The 20,437-nt window shown below is 52.1% G+C and overlaps 1 protein-coding gene across 22 annotated transcripts in view; it reads right to left on the reverse strand.

The window, feature by feature from the left end:
* Window positions 1-277: 277 nt before the first annotated feature.
* The window catches only part of Dysf (dysferlin), a 185,750-nt gene continuing 165,590 nt past the window's right edge, over window positions 278-20,437 (reverse strand). For all 22 annotated transcript variants that reach the window (XM_060383434.1, XM_060383440.1, XM_060383441.1 and 19 more), the window contains 11 exons: window positions 19,879-20,049; window positions 19,069-19,211; window positions 16,902-17,041; window positions 15,735-15,823; window positions 15,389-15,484; window positions 14,900-15,041; window positions 11,036-11,135; window positions 7,762-7,940; window positions 5,872-5,981; window positions 3,841-3,988; window positions 278-517 (listed from right to left, as the gene is read on the reverse strand). In XM_060383434.1, the coding sequence (XP_060239417.1) occupies window positions 479-517; window positions 3,841-3,988; window positions 5,872-5,981; window positions 7,762-7,940; window positions 11,036-11,135; window positions 14,900-15,041; window positions 15,389-15,484; window positions 15,735-15,823; window positions 16,902-17,041; window positions 19,069-19,211; window positions 19,879-20,049 (1,357 nt within the window). In that variant the 3' untranslated portion in view covers window positions 278-478. The remainder of the gene's footprint in view (window positions 518-3,840; window positions 3,989-5,871; window positions 5,982-7,761; window positions 7,941-11,035; window positions 11,136-14,899; window positions 15,042-15,388; window positions 15,485-15,734; window positions 15,824-16,901; window positions 17,042-19,068; window positions 19,212-19,878; window positions 20,050-20,437) is intronic.

The following is a 20,437-nucleotide window of genomic DNA, read 5'->3' on the forward strand; positions in this document are numbered from 1 at the left end:
AAGGTCGAAGCCAGGGGTCAGGCCACCCGCCAGCCTGAGGCTCTTACCTGAACATGATAACCTCCCCAGAACAGAAAGTAGGGGGAGGGGTTATGCAAAAGGAAGCGGAAGGAAGACTGGTCACTGGGCCAGATACCAGCCTCAAAGCCTCCAGACCTAGCTGTTTCTGCCTCTGAAACACTGGCCCAGAAATGACAACACCTCATCAGCACCCTGACCTCCTCAGACAACCCCTTCCACCCAGTCTGCCTCATTCAGAAACTGCAGACACACAGTATGGGATTTCTGTCTGCTTTATGCTGAGATAACCAAGACTTCATCCAAAGGGGTGCTGGGTTGGGGGAGAGAGATGATAAAAATAGGGTGATCCCAAGAACTCAGTAAACATGTGCAAGACCCCCAGACCCCAAAGGAATGGGGGAGCAGCCAGTTCTGGGCCAGGACGCAGCCTGGGCCCCTTTCTCCAGAGCACATGTCTTCAGCTAAAGGGCTTCACCAGCTTCATGGCAGCATAGTTCTAGGAGGAAGAGACAAGGAAACAGACACACGGTGAGCCTTTTCGGGAAAACAGTGGGAGTTGCCCTCATTTGGGGTTGGCGGTAAAGCTGCAGGTAGGTAGCTGGGACCCCGAGCCTTTACCACCTGCCCACACCTGCCCTCGCCACCCACCACCCACGGTGGGCTCCATACTCCACCCTTACGACACTCCTCATCCATCAAGCAAAGCCAACCCAGGTCGTTTCCATGATTCCTAGACCCCTACTCTCAAACCCACAGACAGGAGGCCCAGGAATAACCCATCCCCAAGCCAGAGAGTAGGGTGGGGTACATAGGACAACTCACAGCAGTGGCTAGCATCAGAGCTGGGTCACCCTCCACAAAGCCATTCCTGCTGTGGCCCTGACAGGAGCCTCCCCTCCCCACCACCCCTCTCAAACGCCATGAAAACACACAACACAGGGCTCCTAATTGGGACAGTATGTTCTCTAGCGCCGGCCTGGAAAGCCAACTCTGGAAACAAAGCTGGCCCTCCTTCCCCGCCAAATCGCTTCTGCCGCCCCAATCTGGCCCTGCTCCCAGCAGGCTCAGAGGGGCCAAACAAGTCAGAAGGCCCCCCCACCCCTCCTAGGGAACTCTCCAAGACAGTGGGGGTGGTCCAATGGGTCTGGAGCAGTTCCACTTCGGGTACCCTGCACTGGCTAGAGCAGGCCCTCTGCCCTACCTGGCTGAAAGCAGGTGAACAGACAGGCCCAGGTACAAGACAGGCAAGTGACGAGGGACTTGGATAGACAGAGACAAGATTCTGAACTGTAGCCTGTGAGCCAAAGGTGTGCAGCCTAATCCTGCTGGCCCCTGAGGCCTGAAGCCCTGGCCTGGATCCGCCTGCATGCCACTTGCTGCTCTGGGAGGTCAGGGCAGGAAGAAGACAGTCCAGGAAAATGAAGGGAGTGGAACTTAGCCATGCATCCAGGCAACAGAGAATTCTGTCACCTCAGAGTGCCAGACTGCTCCTCAGCTGTCTTCAGGAACAGAAAAGCCCCAGGAAGAGAAAGGACTGGCCTTTCTTCCAGCCATGGCCCTGAGATAAGCTCTCATGGCCCTCACGGGGCACGGCCAAGCTAGGCAGGAGCTGGGTAGGCGCCAAAACAGCCGTGGTGATGCCACTTGGGACATGCTCCTCCCCTCTAGGTCCTTAAATAAGGAAAGGACCCCATTTAACATGCTTGGAAAGACAAACAGAACCTGACCTGAAGCCGTCAGAAGGCTGGGGCTCCCCTAGCCCAGACCCTTCCACACATACAAAAGTCGGCAGAGCCCATGTTCTAGGTCTAAGAATAGCCTGTCTCCTACAGCAGCGGGTACTTCCTGTGCTCGAGGCAGCTTCTTGCTGAGCTAGCACAGAACTCTGCATCCTAGAAGTTTCCTAGTTACATGGAGGTTTGATGCTCCTTGGCCACACCTGCAGAAGCCCTGTTTTCTAACGCTCTGCCTCACACCTTCTCCTCTGTGGCCCCCAGGCCCTCCCTGCCTGGGCACAGACACCTACTTACTCAAGCCACCCCATTTTCTGAGTAGATTCTGACCATAACAACAGAAAAAGTGACCTTAGTCAAGCCAGAAGAAGGGACTGCACCCTCCCCCGCTGCTCGGGGAGACTTGACTATGACACTACATTTCTTGTCTTCTTTTCCTTAATGTGTCTCTCCCTCTCCACGTGACACAAACATCAGTCCTCACAGCCTGGACCTACCCAGGACGCCAGTCAGTTTGTCTAGCTGAGTTTAGCCTCCTGCCGATTCTGGCAAACACTGCAACAGGAGCCAGGTGGCCACAACCAGCACACAGTGCCCAGCACGTAACCACAGCCATCGGCCATGCCATTAAAGGCTTTCCTGCCATTGTGGCCTCGAAGGCAGCTGGGAACTGAGCAGCCAAACCGGGAAGTCCCCTCCGCTGCTCCTTAAGGTTTGTGCAGGTTGGGGCCATGCAGGATGATCTGTGGTCTTGACTTCCCTCCCGGAGGCAAGGGGCACTGAGCAAGCATCCCAGTGCCTGGCTCTCGGAGGAAGAGGCCTTTGTAGCCATTCCCTCCTGCCGGGAGTCCCAGAACACACAGTACACATGGGGGTAATTTTCCAAGCAGCTTCTCTGGGCTGAGATGGTGACCAGGATGCCATGTGGACCTCAGTGGTAATCATGTCAAGCCATGGTCACGAACTGCACACAGATGGCTGTGCAGCCTACAGCCAGTCCCTTCCCCTCTCTGGACCTGTTGTAGCTTTGAAGTGTTGATGTTAAAAGTTTGGAGTTGGAGCTATGGCACAGTAGTTAAGTAGTTAAGTTCTGTTCCCTATACTCATGTTGGGCAATTCAGGACCGCTTATAATTGGAGCTCCAAGAGATCTGATGATGCCTTCTTCTGGCCAACATGGGTATCTGCATACATGATGCGTGTGTGCGCGCACACACACACACACACACATTTATTTAGAAAAATAAATCTAAATAAATAAATAAATGTTTGGTTTTTCCAATCTAAAAATAACATGAAATCTCTAGTGACAACCTGACAGTACTTCAACATCTTCAAGGCCTGAAGTGTGAAGAAACACAGGAGGGCTAGGCGTCTCAGGGGCCTTTGAGAGCTGTGAAAGCCAGAGGCAGGGAGAGAACAGAGGCTTGCCCTACAGCCACCACAGGCAGAGCCAGGTAGCTAAGGACCCACTGCCCTGAATGGTGTCTCTGCCAGATGCCAGTTGACGTCTTACCAGATTAAAGGGACCTTAAGTATGCACCCTTCCACTTAGAAGCTCCTGGGCTAGGGTCTCCTTATTCCAACTTCCTCCAGGTTCCCACCCTACCAAGGACCTCAGAGGACCCAGCAAGTGCTGTTCTCTGTTCCATCACTTTGTAATTCCTTTTCCCCACTCAGCTCTACTCTACCCTTCAACAAACTCCCTTGCCACCCTAGGCCCAAGCTGCTTGTTGTGTGAATTTCCTCCAAACTGATCTTGTTAAAGCTCAGGAAGCAAACAAAACCTGTAAGTCTCAGGATCCTCCTGAAACTTACAAGATTCACAAGTCCTTCCCCAAGGTTATTGCACTAACACAGGTGCTAGGAAAGACAGACTCTCTTTCCAATGGAGCTTTCTGTGCAAGTCATACTGGAAGCTCCAGGGATGCAGTTTCTGAATGTTCCCCAGCAGGCTGGAGTGGGCTTTTCAGTGGTAAAACCACCACTGATTCTAACCAGTGACCTGGTTGCCATCAGATTCGGGGAGCACAAGAAAAACAAGGGACTCCCCCAAGGCAGCATCTCCCCACATCAGGCCTGCTCACCGGGAAGGCGTAGACAAAGATGCCCAGGAAGAGCAGGAGTATGAAGAGGATGATGAAGAGGATGATGGCACACCGGAAGCGTCGCCACAAGATGAACTTCATGGTCTTGTACGGGGAGGTGAACCACAGGAAAGAGGTGTCAGGGCGCCTGGAAGTGAGATCCCGGGGGTCAGCTGAGCACCTCTGCAGGACTGCTGTTTCCCCCAGACACTGCTACCAGCTGGGACAGTGGGTCAAACAGCCTGGCCATCGATGAGGAGCCCCCTGCCCCCAGCCCTCAGCCCCTCCTCTCAGAGCTCTGCTGAGATGATGCTTGCCTGTGTCTCCTGCGTTCAAGCTGATGCTGAGCCCTGTCTTTAGGACACCTTCCTCATGGCTCTCTCCCCTTCCGAACCCATTCTCAGTCATAGATGGAATGCTTGGGAGTGTGTGGAGGAGGGTCCAACTGTGTTTTCAAGTGCTGAGTTCACTGCCTTGAGAGCTGCTTACTGCTCTGCCATGGGTATTGTTAGTGTTGAACTAGCTCCTGTAATCATGAGATGAGAAGGAATGTTCCCCAATCATCCCTGATTGGCTGATTAAAAGGTCTATACCTGGGCAGGGCAGAAGGAGGTAGGTGTGGCTAAGGTTCTCAGGCTTTGGAGACAGAAGGATCATAGGAGAGAGACAGGTAGCAGAGGAGGAAGGAAGCAGGGAGCCTTGATGGATTAGTGTGAAGAGAAGTTCTTGGCTGGATCATAATGGATGGAGGAAGTTGGCCCAAATGAAGAACATTAGCAAGTATTTTAGGCTTATAAGTGGCAGGTAGCCTAAATAGAAATTATTAGAGCAGATGGCGTGGGATGGGGGCTTGAGAGGTGAAGACAGCTTAGGAGGTAATATTTGTCATACCTGAGGTGATACAAGGCTATTCTAAAATCTATCAGGTGTCTGTGTCTTTTATTGATTATAATAGTGGGTTATAGATAACACTGCCACAATAATTATAGGGCTAATAATAAATATTACTAGACCATACTTTTAAATTAACAGCAATAGGAGTAGGGCTGAGTTTCTAAGACACCCTGTTTGGTAAGTGAGAGTATGCTGGGCCACGGCTGATTGCCCCTGCATACACGGCTGGGCTGGATTCTGGACGATGGAGAGTAGAGGAGCCAGCAAAGCCCATCTTCACTCATTCACTCCTAAGGAAGAACTGCAAACCCTCCCCTCTGTCGGTACACAGAGAACTTTGTGTCTCCATCTTGTCCTTTTTTAACATCTGCTGGCTCTAGCCCTGGGTCTTGGAACTTTCTCCTTTGTGCATCAAATCCCAGCATCCTGGGGCGAAGGGACCTCTCCCCACAGAATGTGGACAGCATCCTGATGAGGTAAGCCATCGATGCCCACAGAATGCGGACAGCATCCTGATGAGGTAAGCCATCGATGCCCACAGAATGCGGACAGCATCCTGATGAGGTAAACCATCGATGCTCGCTTTCAAGAATACCATGGTGGGAGGTGCCAAATAGAGCCCTGAGCTGCATTCCAAAAGCATCTTCAGCAACCGCCCAGGAGGCTGGAGAACTCGAGCTTCTTGTCTTTTGTTTCCCAGTTGGAATGAGTGCATTAATGCTGGTGAGCTAAGTCTCCTCTACGAACTGGAGGTGACTTCCCAGCAGGGAAGGTTCCAGGACACTGCGCGCTAATGCACTATACACAAAACCCACAGGGAACTGCTTCCGTGGGGCCTGCTTCTTTTTGCTTTGTTTGTTTTAGTGTTTCCGATTTTGAGACAGTGTCTTGCTACGTAGCCCAGGTTGGCCCGGGACCCTGTCCTCCTGCCTCTGCCTTTCCACTGCCAGGACAGCAGACATGCACCTTGTGCCTGGCTTTGCACCTGCTTCATAAATGACCTGAAAAGCCGTGTCCACTGAGGCTGTGCCCATGGCCTGCATCTCTCCAAACCACGGAGACCACGTGGCCTCTGTGAAGCTGTGCACTGGGTACCTTCTGGCAGCAGTGGCCTGCTTCCTGGGGCGATCAACTAACCTTGGGTCCTCTAGCTTCGGATTCATGTTGGGTTCATCCCGACCCTGGCCAGCGGGCCGTTCCTCATGTTCGCTCTCTGCAACAATCTCCAAGGTCATTTCCAGCTTTCCCTGTGGACATCGACAGAGCCTGATTAGGGCCTCTGGCCAGTGACCCAGAGCTGAGCCAGGCCAGGCCAAACAGAAGGACTACATGGCTGTCTTAATTTTTTCAAATGTAGGGTTGTGGGTCTGCAGTGATGACCCAGCAGTTAGAGTGCTTACTGTTCTTGCAGAGGAACCTGGTTCAACTCCCTGCTCACAGAAAGCTGGCGATTCACAGCCACCATACCCTCTTCTGTCATCTGTGGGACCTTGTATGCACATGGCATGCATGCATCCACTCAGGCACAAGCACAAACACCAAATAAAACAGTTTCAGAGTTAGCATCAGTTGCCTATTTGACACAAAATAAAGTCAAATGGGGAGAGAGACTCAACTGAGGAACTGTCTAGGAAAGATTGAGCATATCTGTGGAGTATTTTCTTAATTATCAGTTGGCATGGGCGGTGCTGTTCCCGGGAAAGTATCCCTGGGCGGTATAGGAAAGGTAGCTGAACAAGCCAGAAGAGACAAGTAAGCAGCTCCCTCCCTCCCACTTCAGTTCCTGCCTCCGGGTTCCTGTCTTAAGCTCTACCTCGGCTCCCCTCAGTGATGGGCTGGGGCCTGTAAGCTAAATAAACAAACCCTTTCTTCCTCGAGTTGAATTTGTCTGCGGTGTTTTATAATAGCAACCGAAAAGCAAACTATGACAATATATATGTATATATATATTTATTGTATATGTATATATATATTTATATATATTGTGTATATATATATATGTATATATGAAACATTGGGTTGCTCTAACTGTAAAGCATTCAGAAATTACATAGCTATGCAAAGAAGGGCAAGTCATCATTTATTCTATATAGAGACAGGTGTTCCCAATATTTTTTTTACCATTTTAAACTTTATATTATTTTATTTTATTAATTTATTTTACGAGAGAGAAAGAAAGGGAGAGAGAGAGAAAGGGAGAGCATGCACACGTGCAGGGATGTGCCCACGTGACTGAGGAGGCCAGGAGCGAGCACCGGATTCCCTTGAGCTGGAGTTACAGGCAACTATGAGCCAACCAACGTGGGTACTGCAGACAAAACTGGGGTCCTCTAGAAAAGGCCTGAGCCATTTCTCCAGCCCCCCATTCCCAGCATTCTTATTCATCAGGCCTCTGTCTATCCAGAAGAGGCATGGTCTCCGTCCATCCAGAAAAGGCCCGGCCTCTGTCTGTCCAGCAGGAAGCTCTAATCATAGGATTACTCAGAACCAGTCTCTATAAGGCCACTTGTCTGACTCAATAGGTCTCCCCTGAAATAGGAAACTTGAGAGAGGAAGGCTAGAATAGGAAGAGAGGGAGCACCCTAGAAAATAGATAGTAGGGCCTGGGAGAAGGCTCAGTCAATAAAGTGTTTGCCATGTAAGCCTTTGGACCTGAGCTAGATCCCCAGAACCCACACAGAACCCCAGCATGGTAGTGCATTTAAAATTCCAGGTCTTGGGGAGCAGAGACAGGCAGTTCCCTGTTGGCTTGCTGGCCAGACAGCCTAGCCTTATGAGTGACCCGGAAGCCGATGAGAAGCCCTATCTCAGAAAACAAAGTAGCTGGCCCCAAGGATTAGCACCAGAGATTGACCTTTGGTCTCCCCCGCCCCCACCCCATACCTGTACACATATTCACTTGAGCATGCACATATGCACACAGAGAAAAATAATAGGGAGGAGAGAGGGGACAAGTATGTGCCTGTGCCCCTGGGTTCCATGGGAGAGACAGCCCACGCCCTCCGCTGGGCTGGAAAGAAGACTCACCGCCAGGACCTTCTTCTCGCCCTCCTCGGTCACGCAAGGCCACCACCCTTTCACCGTCTTCTGCTCGAAAAGGGACACAAACCATTCTGGGTGGAAGGTGTCATCCAGCTGGTCCAAGGAGCACTTCTCGGCCGTCTTGGCGGGCTTGGGCATGCGGTTGAGATCCAGCTGCAGGGAGCCTGCGGTGGAAGGGTGCTGCGGGGCTCATTGTCAGCGCTCCAGCTTGACTCACAGCGCAGCCAGGGGCCAGCTCCGTCAGCTCCCACCCTGGGCCCGCTCTCTCCACACAGCCTCACCACTCCTTCATGCATAACTGTGCCGCCTACCCGTTCTGTTTCTCCACCCAGAGCCCAGATGCCCACTCCTGGAGTGCGCTGACTGTACAAACCCTTCACACACCCACAGCCGCCAAACACACATCCATTCATTGGCATAATGCCTCCTGTCATGGTAACACATGTACACACATATGTATATATGACACACAGTCACATCTCTATAATATAGGTGTGTGTGCTGGTTAAGTTCGTTTATTCCACGTAAGCTAGGGTCATCTGGAAATACCTCTAGTAGATTATCCTGTGGGCCATCTTCCTGATCAACGGTTGATGTAGGAGGGCCCAGCCCACTGAGGAGTGCCACCCCTAGGGAGGTGTCCTGATTGTGTAAGAACGCATGTTAACAGGCCACAGGGAGCAAGCCAGTGGGCAGCACTCCCACGGTTCTGCTTCTCTGCCTGCCTCAGGCTGCTGCCTTCAGCTCCTGCCTTGGCTTCCGTGATGAAGGGCCTATACACCAAAGACAGGCTTTCCTCTCTAACTTGATTTCTGGCCATGGTATTTGTCACAGCAAAAGAAGGCACACCAGGACATCTGTACAAAGGAGTGCTGCTTGCTGGCGTGGCCCCTGTGGCTTCAGCACGCTTTCTGATACAGCTCAGAGTCTGAGTTTGGTTCCCAGCACCCATAAAGAAAGCAGCGTGGGAGTGTGGTCACGGGGGAAGATGGCTCATGCCCACTCACAGAGGAATGATCAATGCATTACTTCTCTATGGTAATATGATTCAACTGTAGAAATCATATTGACGGACAGGGATATGGACAGACATCTGGGTGGGCAGGTGAACACTGGCATACATGAGTTAAATTCTCTGTTTCTCTTTTGAGATATAAAATATATGATTAGAAAATGCAGTCTAGGGTAGAGAAGAGAAATCTGAGGTAATTCAAAGGCAGTATTTATTAATGGTTTAAGTTTCATTTAAAAAAAAAACTATTATTTTGAATGTTGTTTGGTTCTCAATAAAAATTTCTATTAAAATACATTTTCTAAAGCCTCATCAATAAAGGATAAATTGATGCCCACAAGTCTGTTAAAGAAAAAGATTTCATGAGAAATGTAAGGGCGGGGTCTGGAGAGATGGCGCAGCAGTCAAGATCATGGCTTACACCTGCAAAGCACCCTCCCCACACACACGCTGGGCAGCTCACAGCCCTGTGCAACCCGAGCTCCAGCAGAAGCTCCTCTGAACCACCAGCATCGGCACTCATGTGCAGAAAACTACACAGACACGCAGTCACATATTAAAAATTAAACATTTTAAAATTAAAAATATGAATAGAAATGATCTGAACTGTATCCCGCATCCTTGATATATAAAAATCTCTGAAGAGCAATGATTTAAAAATGAACATAGCCCAAAACCATGAAAAAGAATCACCAAGGGCTGTTTGGAGGATCACAACCATCTGTAACTCCAGTTACAGGGGATCTGATGCCCTCTTCTGGCTTCTGTGAACACGGGTCATGGACATGGTGTACATACATGCAGACAAAATACTTGTATGTATAAAATAAAAACAAATCTTCAATTAAAAAGAATCACCAGTCTGAGCATGTTCAAATCTAGGGTAGTTATGCAACCACAGACATCCCCTAGTTACAGACCATTTCCTGCACATAGAAAAAAACTATTTTTCTGACTATCCATCATTGCCTTCCCATGCTTCCCATTAATCTACTCTTCCCTGGTAAGGATACCTGTGTGTGTGTGTTTGTGTGTGTGTATATCTGTGTGTGTGTGTGTGTGTGTCTGTCTGTCTCTCTATCTCTGTGTTTGTATGTGTGCATGTATATATGTGTGTGTCTGTGTGTGTCTCTGTGTGTGTGTGCTTGTATGTGTGTTTCTGTGTCTGTGTGTGTGTCTGTGTGTGTGTCTCTCTGTGTGTTTTTGTGTCTGTCTGTGTTTGTATGCGTGCGTGTGTGTGTGTTTGTGTGTGTGTGTGTCTGTGTCTGTGTGTGTCTGTGTCTGTGTGTTTGTGTGTCTGTGTGTGTGTGTATGTGTTCATGTACATGTGCCTATGGAGGCCAGAAGCCAAGCATACTGTTCCCCAGGTGCTGCTCACCTTGGTCTTCTCTGAGACAAGGCCTTTCACTGGCCTGGTGCTGGCTGACAAGTACCAAGAATCCCATCCTTCCTCCCCAGCTCTGAGATCACAAGGAAATGCCACCACATCTGGCTGCTGCTTTTGTGGTTGTTTTATCTTTAAGCACAGGTTCTGGCCTTGAAGCCGGGTCCTCAAGCTTCCGCCCTAAGCACGCACTTTACTGACAGAGCCATCTCCCCAGCCTGCCTCCCTCCTTAGAGCTGTCTGTCAGGTGTGGGCACCACGGAGACGTGGCCTTAGGAAGCACTTGTCTTTCTGCTGGCTTCTGTCACTTAGCGTGTTTTCAAGGCCCGCCAAATGGAGTCAAGAGCAGTACCTTTTCTTTGTATGAACAACATCCCACGTATGGACAGACCACATTTCCCTGTCTTCAGTAGAACTGTTACTAACTTGTTCTCCCTCAGCACTGCCTGCTGACCCCATATGTGTCTTCCTTGTCTTCACTCCCACCCTTCAGCCCAGCTCCCCATGCCCCAGGTTCTCAGGCTGCCCAGCCAGAGCCACTGGGGCACAAGGAAAAGCACAGTTTCTGAGCTCTATGTTGCTAGACTGGCATGACCTGGGACCTTTGGGACCGCCCTGTTAGAAGTGAGACCAGGCAGCTGTGAGGGCCAGCATGACCCTGCCCTGGCTTTGGCCCATGTCCCCATTCTTCTTGAGTCCCACTATTTGACAGGACTCAAGGATCGCCACTGCTAAGGACCCCACCCAGAGCCACCCTGATCTCTCTGACATAGCTCTGTGTTGCATGTTTCACTTATAATGGGGACCCAGTGAGCCTGAACTTGGGATCCTGAAGAGCTCAGAATTATAGAAATTAGACTTACCCAGAAAGTCGTCAAAGGAAAACTTGTCATTGTCCCAAATCTGGAAGACCACACGTGCTGGAATCTTGCTCTCTGTCTTGTCTAGTCTCCAGAAGGCATCCTGATCCAAAGGAGGATTGGGAAGCAAGGTTAGAAAGGTTTGTCTGAGGCTGCAAACAGGGAAGTCCCTCTAGCCTAGAAGACTACAAGGAAAAGGCTGTGGAGTGTATCCTGGGGGGGTGGGGGGTTATGCTCAATCCAGGTCCTATCAGGATGAGGAGGAAGAGCTTGGCACTGTTCAAGAGTGGATGTCTTGCTACATCTTAGATTCACCTAAAACAAAAGCCTCCATTGAGGAACTGTCTAGATGAGGCTGGCCTGTAAGCATGTCTGTCAGGGGTTGTCTTAATTGTTCATTGATACAGAAAGGACCCAGCCTTCCTAGGCACCATTTTCTAGGCTGGGTCCTCAACTGTCTTGCAACAACCTAAGACAGACACCCAAACTTCCTGCTGAGAAACTCAGAGTATCCAAGGGCACAGAATAAGGAGTGGCAAGCTGGGATTCAAACACATGTAGTTGGGTTCTAGGGTCCTGCTCTCAGCCCTAAAATGGGCTCTGCACATGTGGTCTCTGGGACATGTGGGCTGGCAGAGGGCATCAGGGTACAGCCCCAGCTGTCACTGGAAGGGAGGAAGGCCCACTGCTATAAGCAGCTGGCACTGAGGCAGGTCCCCAGCCCACTTCCACCTCCAGAGCCTGCCAGGAAGTTTCCCCCTCCTGCTGGGGGCGGCAGGTCCCCTCCTGGCCTGTCTCCCATAGCCCACAGGTCAGCTCCTTCTAGAACCAGACATCTGGGAGGATGGGAGTGAGCTGGCCCCTGTGTCTAGTCACTCTCAACATAAAGGACAATCACTGGGATTCTCTGTGCACTGTGGCGCTGTCTGAGCAGGTGGCTTGTGTGGGAAACATCCAGTGGGGCCAACCTGAGACCTGGACCCTGTGGTAAGAGCTGGGTAGCCCAGTTAACCACTGGGCTAACCACTAGAGTGTCCAGCCCTGGATGCCGTGGTTAATCTTCATCATTAACTTGACAGTGTTTAGAATAACCTAGGAGACATACCTGGAGGTGTGTCTGTGAGGGTGTTTCCTGGAAGGTTTAACAGGAAGACTGCAGGAGGCATCATCCCATGATGATTGAATACATAGGGGGAAATGCGGAGGCCAGCTAAGCAACAGCATTCCACAGCTCCCTGCTTCCTGCTCCATGGAGGTTTAACAGCCACAGTCTCCACACTGCAGTCACAGCCCTGTGCCTTCCCACCATGATAGATTGTCTCTCTCTTTAGACCGTGAGCCAAAATAAACCTCTCATCCCTGTCATTTCTCTCAGGTACCGTGTCACACAGCAACAAACAGCACCCGTTAAACCTGCCATGAACACCTCCACAGTCACACACACATCACCAGGCTTCCTAAGGGGAGGCGCTGTCCACAAAGAGCTGCCCTCATACACAGCCGCATAACTGGGGCGGCAGCCTGCATGGAAGAAAAGCAGACCAGGGCTGGCCCCAGCCGCCATCTCTGTCTTTGCCTCCCTCTTGGCTGGCTGGCCCAGCCTCCTGCAGGTGCCTGCTTCCTCTAACCGGCTTTTACAGCCAGCTCCAGGCTGCCTGCAGGGCTGCCACAGCCTCCATTCCTCAGCAGGCTGGTTTACGGGCTCAGTAATGAGCCTGAGGTTCAAACAGGCCCTGGTGGGAGCAGCTGGTCAGGGGCTCAGCCTGGGGAATGAGCCCCCCAGGTCCCAGGCGCTCATTATGCTCCCGGCCTGGGCCCTTTTACTAGCTGTTTATTTGCAGGGTGGGGGCCTGCCATGCAGGCAGCCCCAGTGGGTGTGCTGGGCTCCAGGTGGGGAATAAGGCCTACAACCAGTGGTGGCTCAAAAACGTGGGATGAAAGGAGACCTTGTATTTTATGACAGTCTCGTCTGCTTAATGGGGTCCCTGGAGGGCCTCTCCGCCTGCCAGGGGCCCCAAACCTCAAGGCAGAGGTCTGCCTCTGCAGCAGAGCCGAGGAGCCCACAGCCTTTGCAGCCCCTGCACTCACCCGCCTCATCCTGCCCCTCAGACCAGCTACTCAGTGCTCCCACTGTGGGCAAGCTCCACCTGCCTCTCAGGATCCACCCCGAGAGGTACGGACAGGCCCTGCTGGGCTCTTGGCTGTTTCTGCTTGACCCCTCTCTCCTGCCCCCCATATCCAGCCATCCTCTGCATGGGGACTTGTTTTCTCTTCCTCGCCAGATGTGCATCTCCACACTCCTGGACACCATTTGTGGACTCTCCCTTTCTCCACCAGGACAACCCCTCCCTCCATGATTCGCCCAGCTTCTTTCTCACCTTGGGTGCTAGAGCACACTGCCCCAGCTGTTAGCCAGCACCCACAGCTGGGCCCTCAGAACTGCCCGGTAACAGTTCTCAGCTACTCCCTGTTTTCCCATCCATGTCAAGTCACTTGTCATAGCGCCAACTTCTCCGAAGGAAACGTAAAGACCCTGCTGCACACGTGCCTGGCTCCAACCCCCCATTGTGGTAAAAATGTGGTAGCCCCTGCCATTCAAGCAGTCAATGTGCATCTCTGCCTCAGTTCCCCCCCCCCAGCCTATTCCTGGAGATGATGTGAAAAATGCCTCGGCACTTTCTGCTTTGCTCCTAGCCTCATCCTTCCTGTCCACAGCTAAAGGAGACGTACTTCTGCATTTGATGAGGGTCCTCAGACATGCACAATATCTTCTTATGAGGAAAACAGACTTATAATAGACAAACCCTGAGGAAAGGCAAGATCAAAACTTAGACAGCCTGGGCACTGATGGACTTTATGCAACCTTGCTGCTAAATTTAGTTTTCTTTTCTGGTGGGTCCTACTGCCAACTGTGGGTGGAGGAGTCCCTTCAGCCTTGATAAAGGCATATTTTTAACTTTGGTGATTCCTGAATGTTTGGTGGGACACTCTGGTTTCTTGGAGGTTGAGATGAGTCCATGTGTTGGGCTGTGAGGGCTGTGACGATGAAGAGAATTCAGAGGACTCGTACATTCAGACTTCCCTTCAAGGTAAAGACACACTGCAGCCTGGAGACAGAGGGGTCACTGAGGCTGTGATCCTGGGAGCATGAGCTGCATCTGGGTAGAAATCAGACTGATGGGACCTAAGCACGTGTAGGCATGTACTCTGAGAGCAGAAAACACCTCCAGGTAGCCATTAGTGTCAGAAAGGAGGAAGTGGGCCAAAAAGCATTGCTGGACCTCCCTGGAAATAGCCTGGTTGGGAACTGCCCCATGTCTATGCACTGTGCTCTGCCAACCTCAGAGGGCACACCAGGTGCGGGGAAGATGCTGCTGCTTAGACCGTTTCAAACTGCAGAGACTAACACTCAGATGAGACGAAGCTTCGAGCCACTAAGCGTCTAAGCCCCGCCCCACCCCGTCCCAGGCCACACAGCCGGCTCTACCCTCTGGTCCTGTGTGGCCATGCTGGGTGTCCAGACTCTTCTGCCTCAGGCCCCAGGTCCTTCCATTCTGCTGTGTGTGTATGTGGAATGGTGAGATAAGCAGGGACAGCAGTATTTGACCTATGCAATGAGTTTGTGTTGTGTAGTTATGGACCGTCCTGGAAGGCAGAGACACCAGCAACAGTGATACCAGCAGAAAAGGAGGGCGGAGTGGGGCGCAGAGATGGCAGTGATGCCCCGTGAGAAGCGAAGACAGGGGTCACAGCTGCAGGAGTAGTACAGAGAACGCAACAGTGCCAGCTGTGACGCTGAACGGTGAGGGGACCCCATGAGCAGCGTGAAGCCCCCGATCCTGCTGCCCCAGGCCGAGGGCCACTCACCTTCTTGGCAACAGCACAGACCTGCTCGGCGGGCAGATAGTCAAAGGGAAACACGAACCTCCAGTTGAAGTTCCCCTCGCCGCCCAGGGAGCGGTAGTGCACATCCGTCTTCTGCTTGTGTTCTTCGAATCCCACCATCCAGCTAGCCACACGGAAGGGGGCAGTCCTTGTTAGTTCAAAGGTCACAAACTACAGGACATTGCCTACAGACCTGCAACACCAGGTGGGCAGCCTCGAACTGAACGAGTGAAGAGTTGTGGGAGTGAAGGGCCTCGGTGAGGGAAAGCCCAGGAAATCTCCACAATGCCCACTGCACACCACAGAGCGGCCATCTAACGACTCCGCTGGTCCCTAAAGATCTAGACTCCCACTGTGAGATCCTCCTTGGAAGGTTCCTCTCCATCTCTGCACCACAGCTGTGCCTAAGAGAAAACCCACCCACCCCCGGAGACGGGGAGCTAGCCCAGGTGGACAATGATGGAACCCTACCCTTTCACATAGATGTCGCTCATCTTCTCCCCTGTGAGGCTGAGGTCGTCCAAGATCACATCTTTTGTGTTCCAAATAATACAACGCAGAAAAAACCTGGCAGGGGAAATGACTTGTAGCTGCATAGAGGTTCCAGCAAAGGATATGATATCCCCAGCTGACTGGCCAGCTCATCCAAAAAGTCCTTCTGCCTGGTTGGCTGGACACTTAGCCAGACCCAAACAAGCTGTTTTCCAAGATCCCAGTGGCCCAAAATCTGTCCAACAAGCAATCTTCTTCCCTCTTCTCTCCCACAGTTGCTATGGCCTTCCTGTCCGGAGCCCAGCTAGAGCCTGTGGCCATTTACCTTTTAGCTCTTCGTGGGGTGATGTTAAAAGGAGGTCCAGGCCGGCCCAGAACCTTTGGAAATAGGTCAATCCACATCTGAAGCTTCCCCTGTAAAGACACAAGCTTTTCATTCATGTTCTAGACACACACACACACACACACACACATACACACACACACACACCTCATCACATCCAGCTTTTGTAGACCTGCCTAACACATACACCTGGGGACCAAGCCAAAGGAAATGAAACTCAGGCCTGCCTGTTTGCCTACCAAAAGAGGCTCAGCATCCAGGAATGGAGGGACCCTAAACAGATGAGAGATCACTGCCCTCCCGGCACAAGCTGCTCAGAGACAGTGATATGTCAACTGAGGCTCGGTGTCAAGGGAGCCTCAGTGTGCAGAGAATAGTGTATGACATGCCACAGCGAGCCAGGGAGCCAGGGTTTAGACATAAGGACTCGGGTCTCTATGACAGAAGCCACTTTCCCTCCCCTACCTTTTTGCAAACCCAGGAAACTGTTGTCTCTCTCTTAAAATGCAGAAACTAAAGTACCTTGGATCAGTAATATCTGCAAGATCATGTGGCTGGAGGACAAGAGGGTCTAACCTGGGCTCCTCTGGGAGGCTGGGAGCCTGTTTCTCTCAAAGGCATCCTCAGAGCTTCCCCTGGCTCTCCCGTCCTCTCCTCACCAAGCCCTGCTTGCTTCCTCCAACCAGCCTGGCTTGGCTGCCAGTCTGAAGCTTGTTGCCTGTTTCACCTCTCTTCCAAAAGGGAAGCTCCAGCCTTGTAACCGCTCTCTGGTCCTCTGCCATTCTAGAGTTCCTGGATCCAGCCTGAGGCCTCAACTGTAGCTCAGCACAGGATGACCTTCTGGGACTAAACCACTAACGATGCCAGAGACAGTGGATACCCTTTAGTCAGGTTGGAATAGAAAGGCGTCAGATGCCCAGGCAGGTCACAAGCCAGGCTACATGTGCCTAAAGCAAACACTAGCCTTGCCTCCTGGGCAGTAAGGGTTAGGCCCTGACAGCCCATGTAGAGCACTCTGTGAAGAACTGAGGCACGGAGGGTATGACCAGAGCCTGAAGTCCCCAGTGATATTTTAGCTGTTCTGGCTACCCTTAGGATATTGTACTTAGGGGGGTCCAAGGACTCCACAGCAGGGGGGCAAGGACTTACCTGCTCAATATCTGGCTGCAGAGGGCTGTAAAGGGGCCGTGACTCCACATGCTCAGGGACCAGGCCTTGTTGCTGAAGGACATGCAGGGCTAGGCGTTCCTCCACCGGGCCCAGGTGTGGGTTTGGGAGTCTGCCAGCCTCTGCCCCGGAAAGAACAAAAGTGGCTGAGGATGTGAGAGACAAGACAGCAGGGCCACCTTGGGGATCACCACAGACCATCCCCACAAAGATGTGCTGTGCTGGCCCTCATGCCTCACTCAAGTCAAGGAAACATCACTGCCCATAGACTCCAGACTTTGAATACAAACTCCATTACCAAGACTCTCCGAGAAAATTCCTACTTTCTAAGCACACTAACCTTCCTTGTCTGGCAAAGCCCACTCACCCATCTACTAACACTCCCAACTCTGAGGCCCAGCAACCTGTACCCACAAATCTGGCATCTCGGTGCTGCCAGAATGATGATCTGGTTCGCATAAGTTGTTCTGTGATTGGCAGTAGCCACACTCAAAAAGCACAGTGAACACCCCTACAGAGGCCCCACATGCCGTGCAATGCTAACATAAATGTGAGCATGCGTGCTCCCTAGAAGGACCCTAGCAGCTGAGTACCACAGCCATCCCCATTTCACAGACGTGGACCCTGCAGAAGCCCCACACATGGGCATCAGGGCAGCTGGGATCCATGCTTCTTCTGAGTCCTGCTTCCTCTGGGGCAACTCCCACTGCCAGGAGATGACTTTGTGACAGGTGCCTTGGGAAGAAGCCTGGTTCACCAGCCAGCAAGAGGAAGTTACACTCTCTGCCTTGGCCTCAGGAGTACAGGAGCGATGCACACACGCATGCACACATCACATGCACGCACACACACATCCGCATACCCACTCTCACGTGCTATTCGGTCACTTCGTTTTGAACCATGCACACTGTCATATGGTGTGTGCTGCAGGGCCAGGAGTGTGGCCTGCTCTTAGCTGGCTGGTGGCTTTGGGCAGGTCATTAAGTAAGCCTGGCCTCAATGGCTTCATCTGTAAGGTGAGGCAGATGCTGGACCTCAGGATTTTATGACCTGGAGCCCCTGTGTTAAAGTTGCTAGCGGAGCAGCGGGTGCCCCCAGAGGAAATGAGACTCCCCCCTCAACCAGATGCACATTCTTAATAGCTGAGCCTGGCTAAAGCCCTGGGAGAGTCAGGAACACAGACCAAGGAGGAGGGGGTGGGGCCCAGGCATCAAAGCCGTCATTTCCTTTTATAACCTCAGCACCAGCGCTGACATCAAACATCTCTGCAACAAGCAGGAGGCGCAGGGCCAGCTGGGCCTGTAAACACCTCAGGGAGTTGGAACAGCTCTGGGTGGGCGATGTGGGAGTGTGGGCACCTCAGACAGATGGGGAGCATGTGGCAGGGCATCCCAGCTACCACACGAGGCAGAGCCAAGGGCAGGGATGGGGTGGCAAGGCCTGCTGGCTACCTTCTTGATGCTTTCGTGTTCTCCAAGATCAAGCAAGCAGGCCAGCACAACTCAGTAAGAAGAGCTCCTCAGAGGTGGATGGACCACAAGCTCTGACCGAAGTCTGACCACCAGAGCCAAAGCGAGACAGATCCTGCCCCTGACCTCAACTCGCCTTCAGAGTTGCCCAAACTCTCACCTTCTGTTCTAGTTTGCTGTCTTGTGCTGAGATAAGACACTCTGGCCAAAAGCAGCATAGAGAGGAAAGGGGTGATTTAGCTTACACTTACAGGTTATAATCTATCCCTGAGGGTAGTCAGCACAGGGACTGAGCAGAAGCCACGAAGGTCTCTGCCTATTGGCTCGCTCACTAGCTCCTGCTCAGCTTGCTTGCTTTCCCAGCCTAGGTCCTCCTACCTCAATGGTGCGCCATCCACAGTGGGCTGAGCTCTCCCACATAAATCCAGTCTCTCATGGGCATGGCCACAGACCAACGTGATCTAGACAATTCTTCTTTTGGGGCTCCTCCCGGATTACTCTAGGCCGTGACAAGTAGACAATCAAGGCTAACCTTGGACATCCTTGGATGGCTGGCTCCATCCTGACCTCTGACCTGTAAACAGGCACTCCTTTCCTCTGCTGATGTGTGGTGTGTCCCCTTGGGCCTTTGAGATGAGACGAAGAGCCCACCATGGTGTGTGGCCACAAGGGCAGCTCACCTATCTCCTCAATGGTGTATTCCTTATCCTGAAACATCACTCGGTCTGTCCGGTACACGGGGGCCTTGAGTCTGTGCTGCTGGCAGAAGAGGTGGAGGAGCTGGGAGGGGCGGAGCTGGTCTCTCCACTGATTTGGTCCAGAGCTGAGGCCCAAGTACAAGACGAAGATGAGACACTCCAAGGTCACATGGTGAGGGCTTTCGGTAGCCTTTGTCCCCCGCACGCACACAGAACTGACCACCCTTCGCCTTCACAGTGCCCTTTCTGACAGCTCAGCACCCCACTTCGCTAATGAGGAAACAGAGTCCCAAAGAGCAATGGACTGAAGCACTCATGACTGGAACTCAAATTCAAACTGCAATGCCCTGGCAGTCACAGGGCTCCCTCAGACCCAGATGATGCTTGTTTTCATACTATCTTCTTTCCCTCCCTCTATCCTCCCTGTCTCCTTCCAGGTATACAGCACCCTGCAGACCTTGGTGTGTGTCACAAGTGACTGAAGCCAGGTGTGGTGGCACATGCCTTTACAGCACTCAGGAGGCAGAGACCGGTGGATCTCTGAGCAGAAGGCCAGCCTGGTCTACAGAGTGAGTTCCTGGGCAGCCAGGGCTACACTGTAACCCTGTCTCAAAAAAAGGGTGTAGCAAGGCTGAGCTGTGATAACATGATAAAGATGTACAGATTCAAATTCTAATCTTGCCAGTTACAAGCCTGTTTCCTCATCTGCGGAAACAACTGGGCTCCACGCTGGGTTTCAGGATAGACCTCGGCTGACCAGCCACTGGGAAGCAGCCAGCTCTGGACACTTACACACAGTAGGTCTGTGGGAGCCCACAGCGAGCCCCAAACTTGGACAGCAGCCTGTTCTCCAGGTCGATGACTGTCTCCCCAATCTTCTCATCTTTGGAGAGGAGGTCATAGTCATAGAGTGTGATCTTCAGGTCCTTCTCCAGAGGCAGGGTGCAGGTGAGCTCAAACATCCTGCAGGAGGGCCAGCGACATCAAGGACCACTGCAGACCTGATGGCTTCCACCCAGTGGGGAAGCAAGGGGCAGCAGGGTACTGGCAGGAGACTGAAAGTCATTCTAGGGAGGTTACCCTCCTCCGTCTCCTGTCGCTCCTGAAACAAGCCACCCACAGTCCAGCTGTACCGGGCATGCGTGTGTGTGTGTGTGTGTGTGTGTGTGTGTGTGTGTGTACACATGTCTGGCAGGTTTTCCCAAACTGAGCTGGCTGCCTGGTTCATGAACCCATAATGAATAAATAGACAAATAAGATGGAACACAATGTTGACACCTATGTTTCTATCATGGCACAGGAGACGGAGACATGAAACTCTGTAACTGAGGGCATGCCCAGGCACTCCTAG

This window comes from Meriones unguiculatus, chromosome 5 (genome assembly GCF_030254825.1).
Source record: "Meriones unguiculatus strain TT.TT164.6M chromosome 5, Bangor_MerUng_6.1, whole genome shotgun sequence".
Classification (NCBI taxonomy): Eukaryota; Metazoa; Chordata; class Mammalia; order Rodentia; family Muridae; genus Meriones; species Meriones unguiculatus.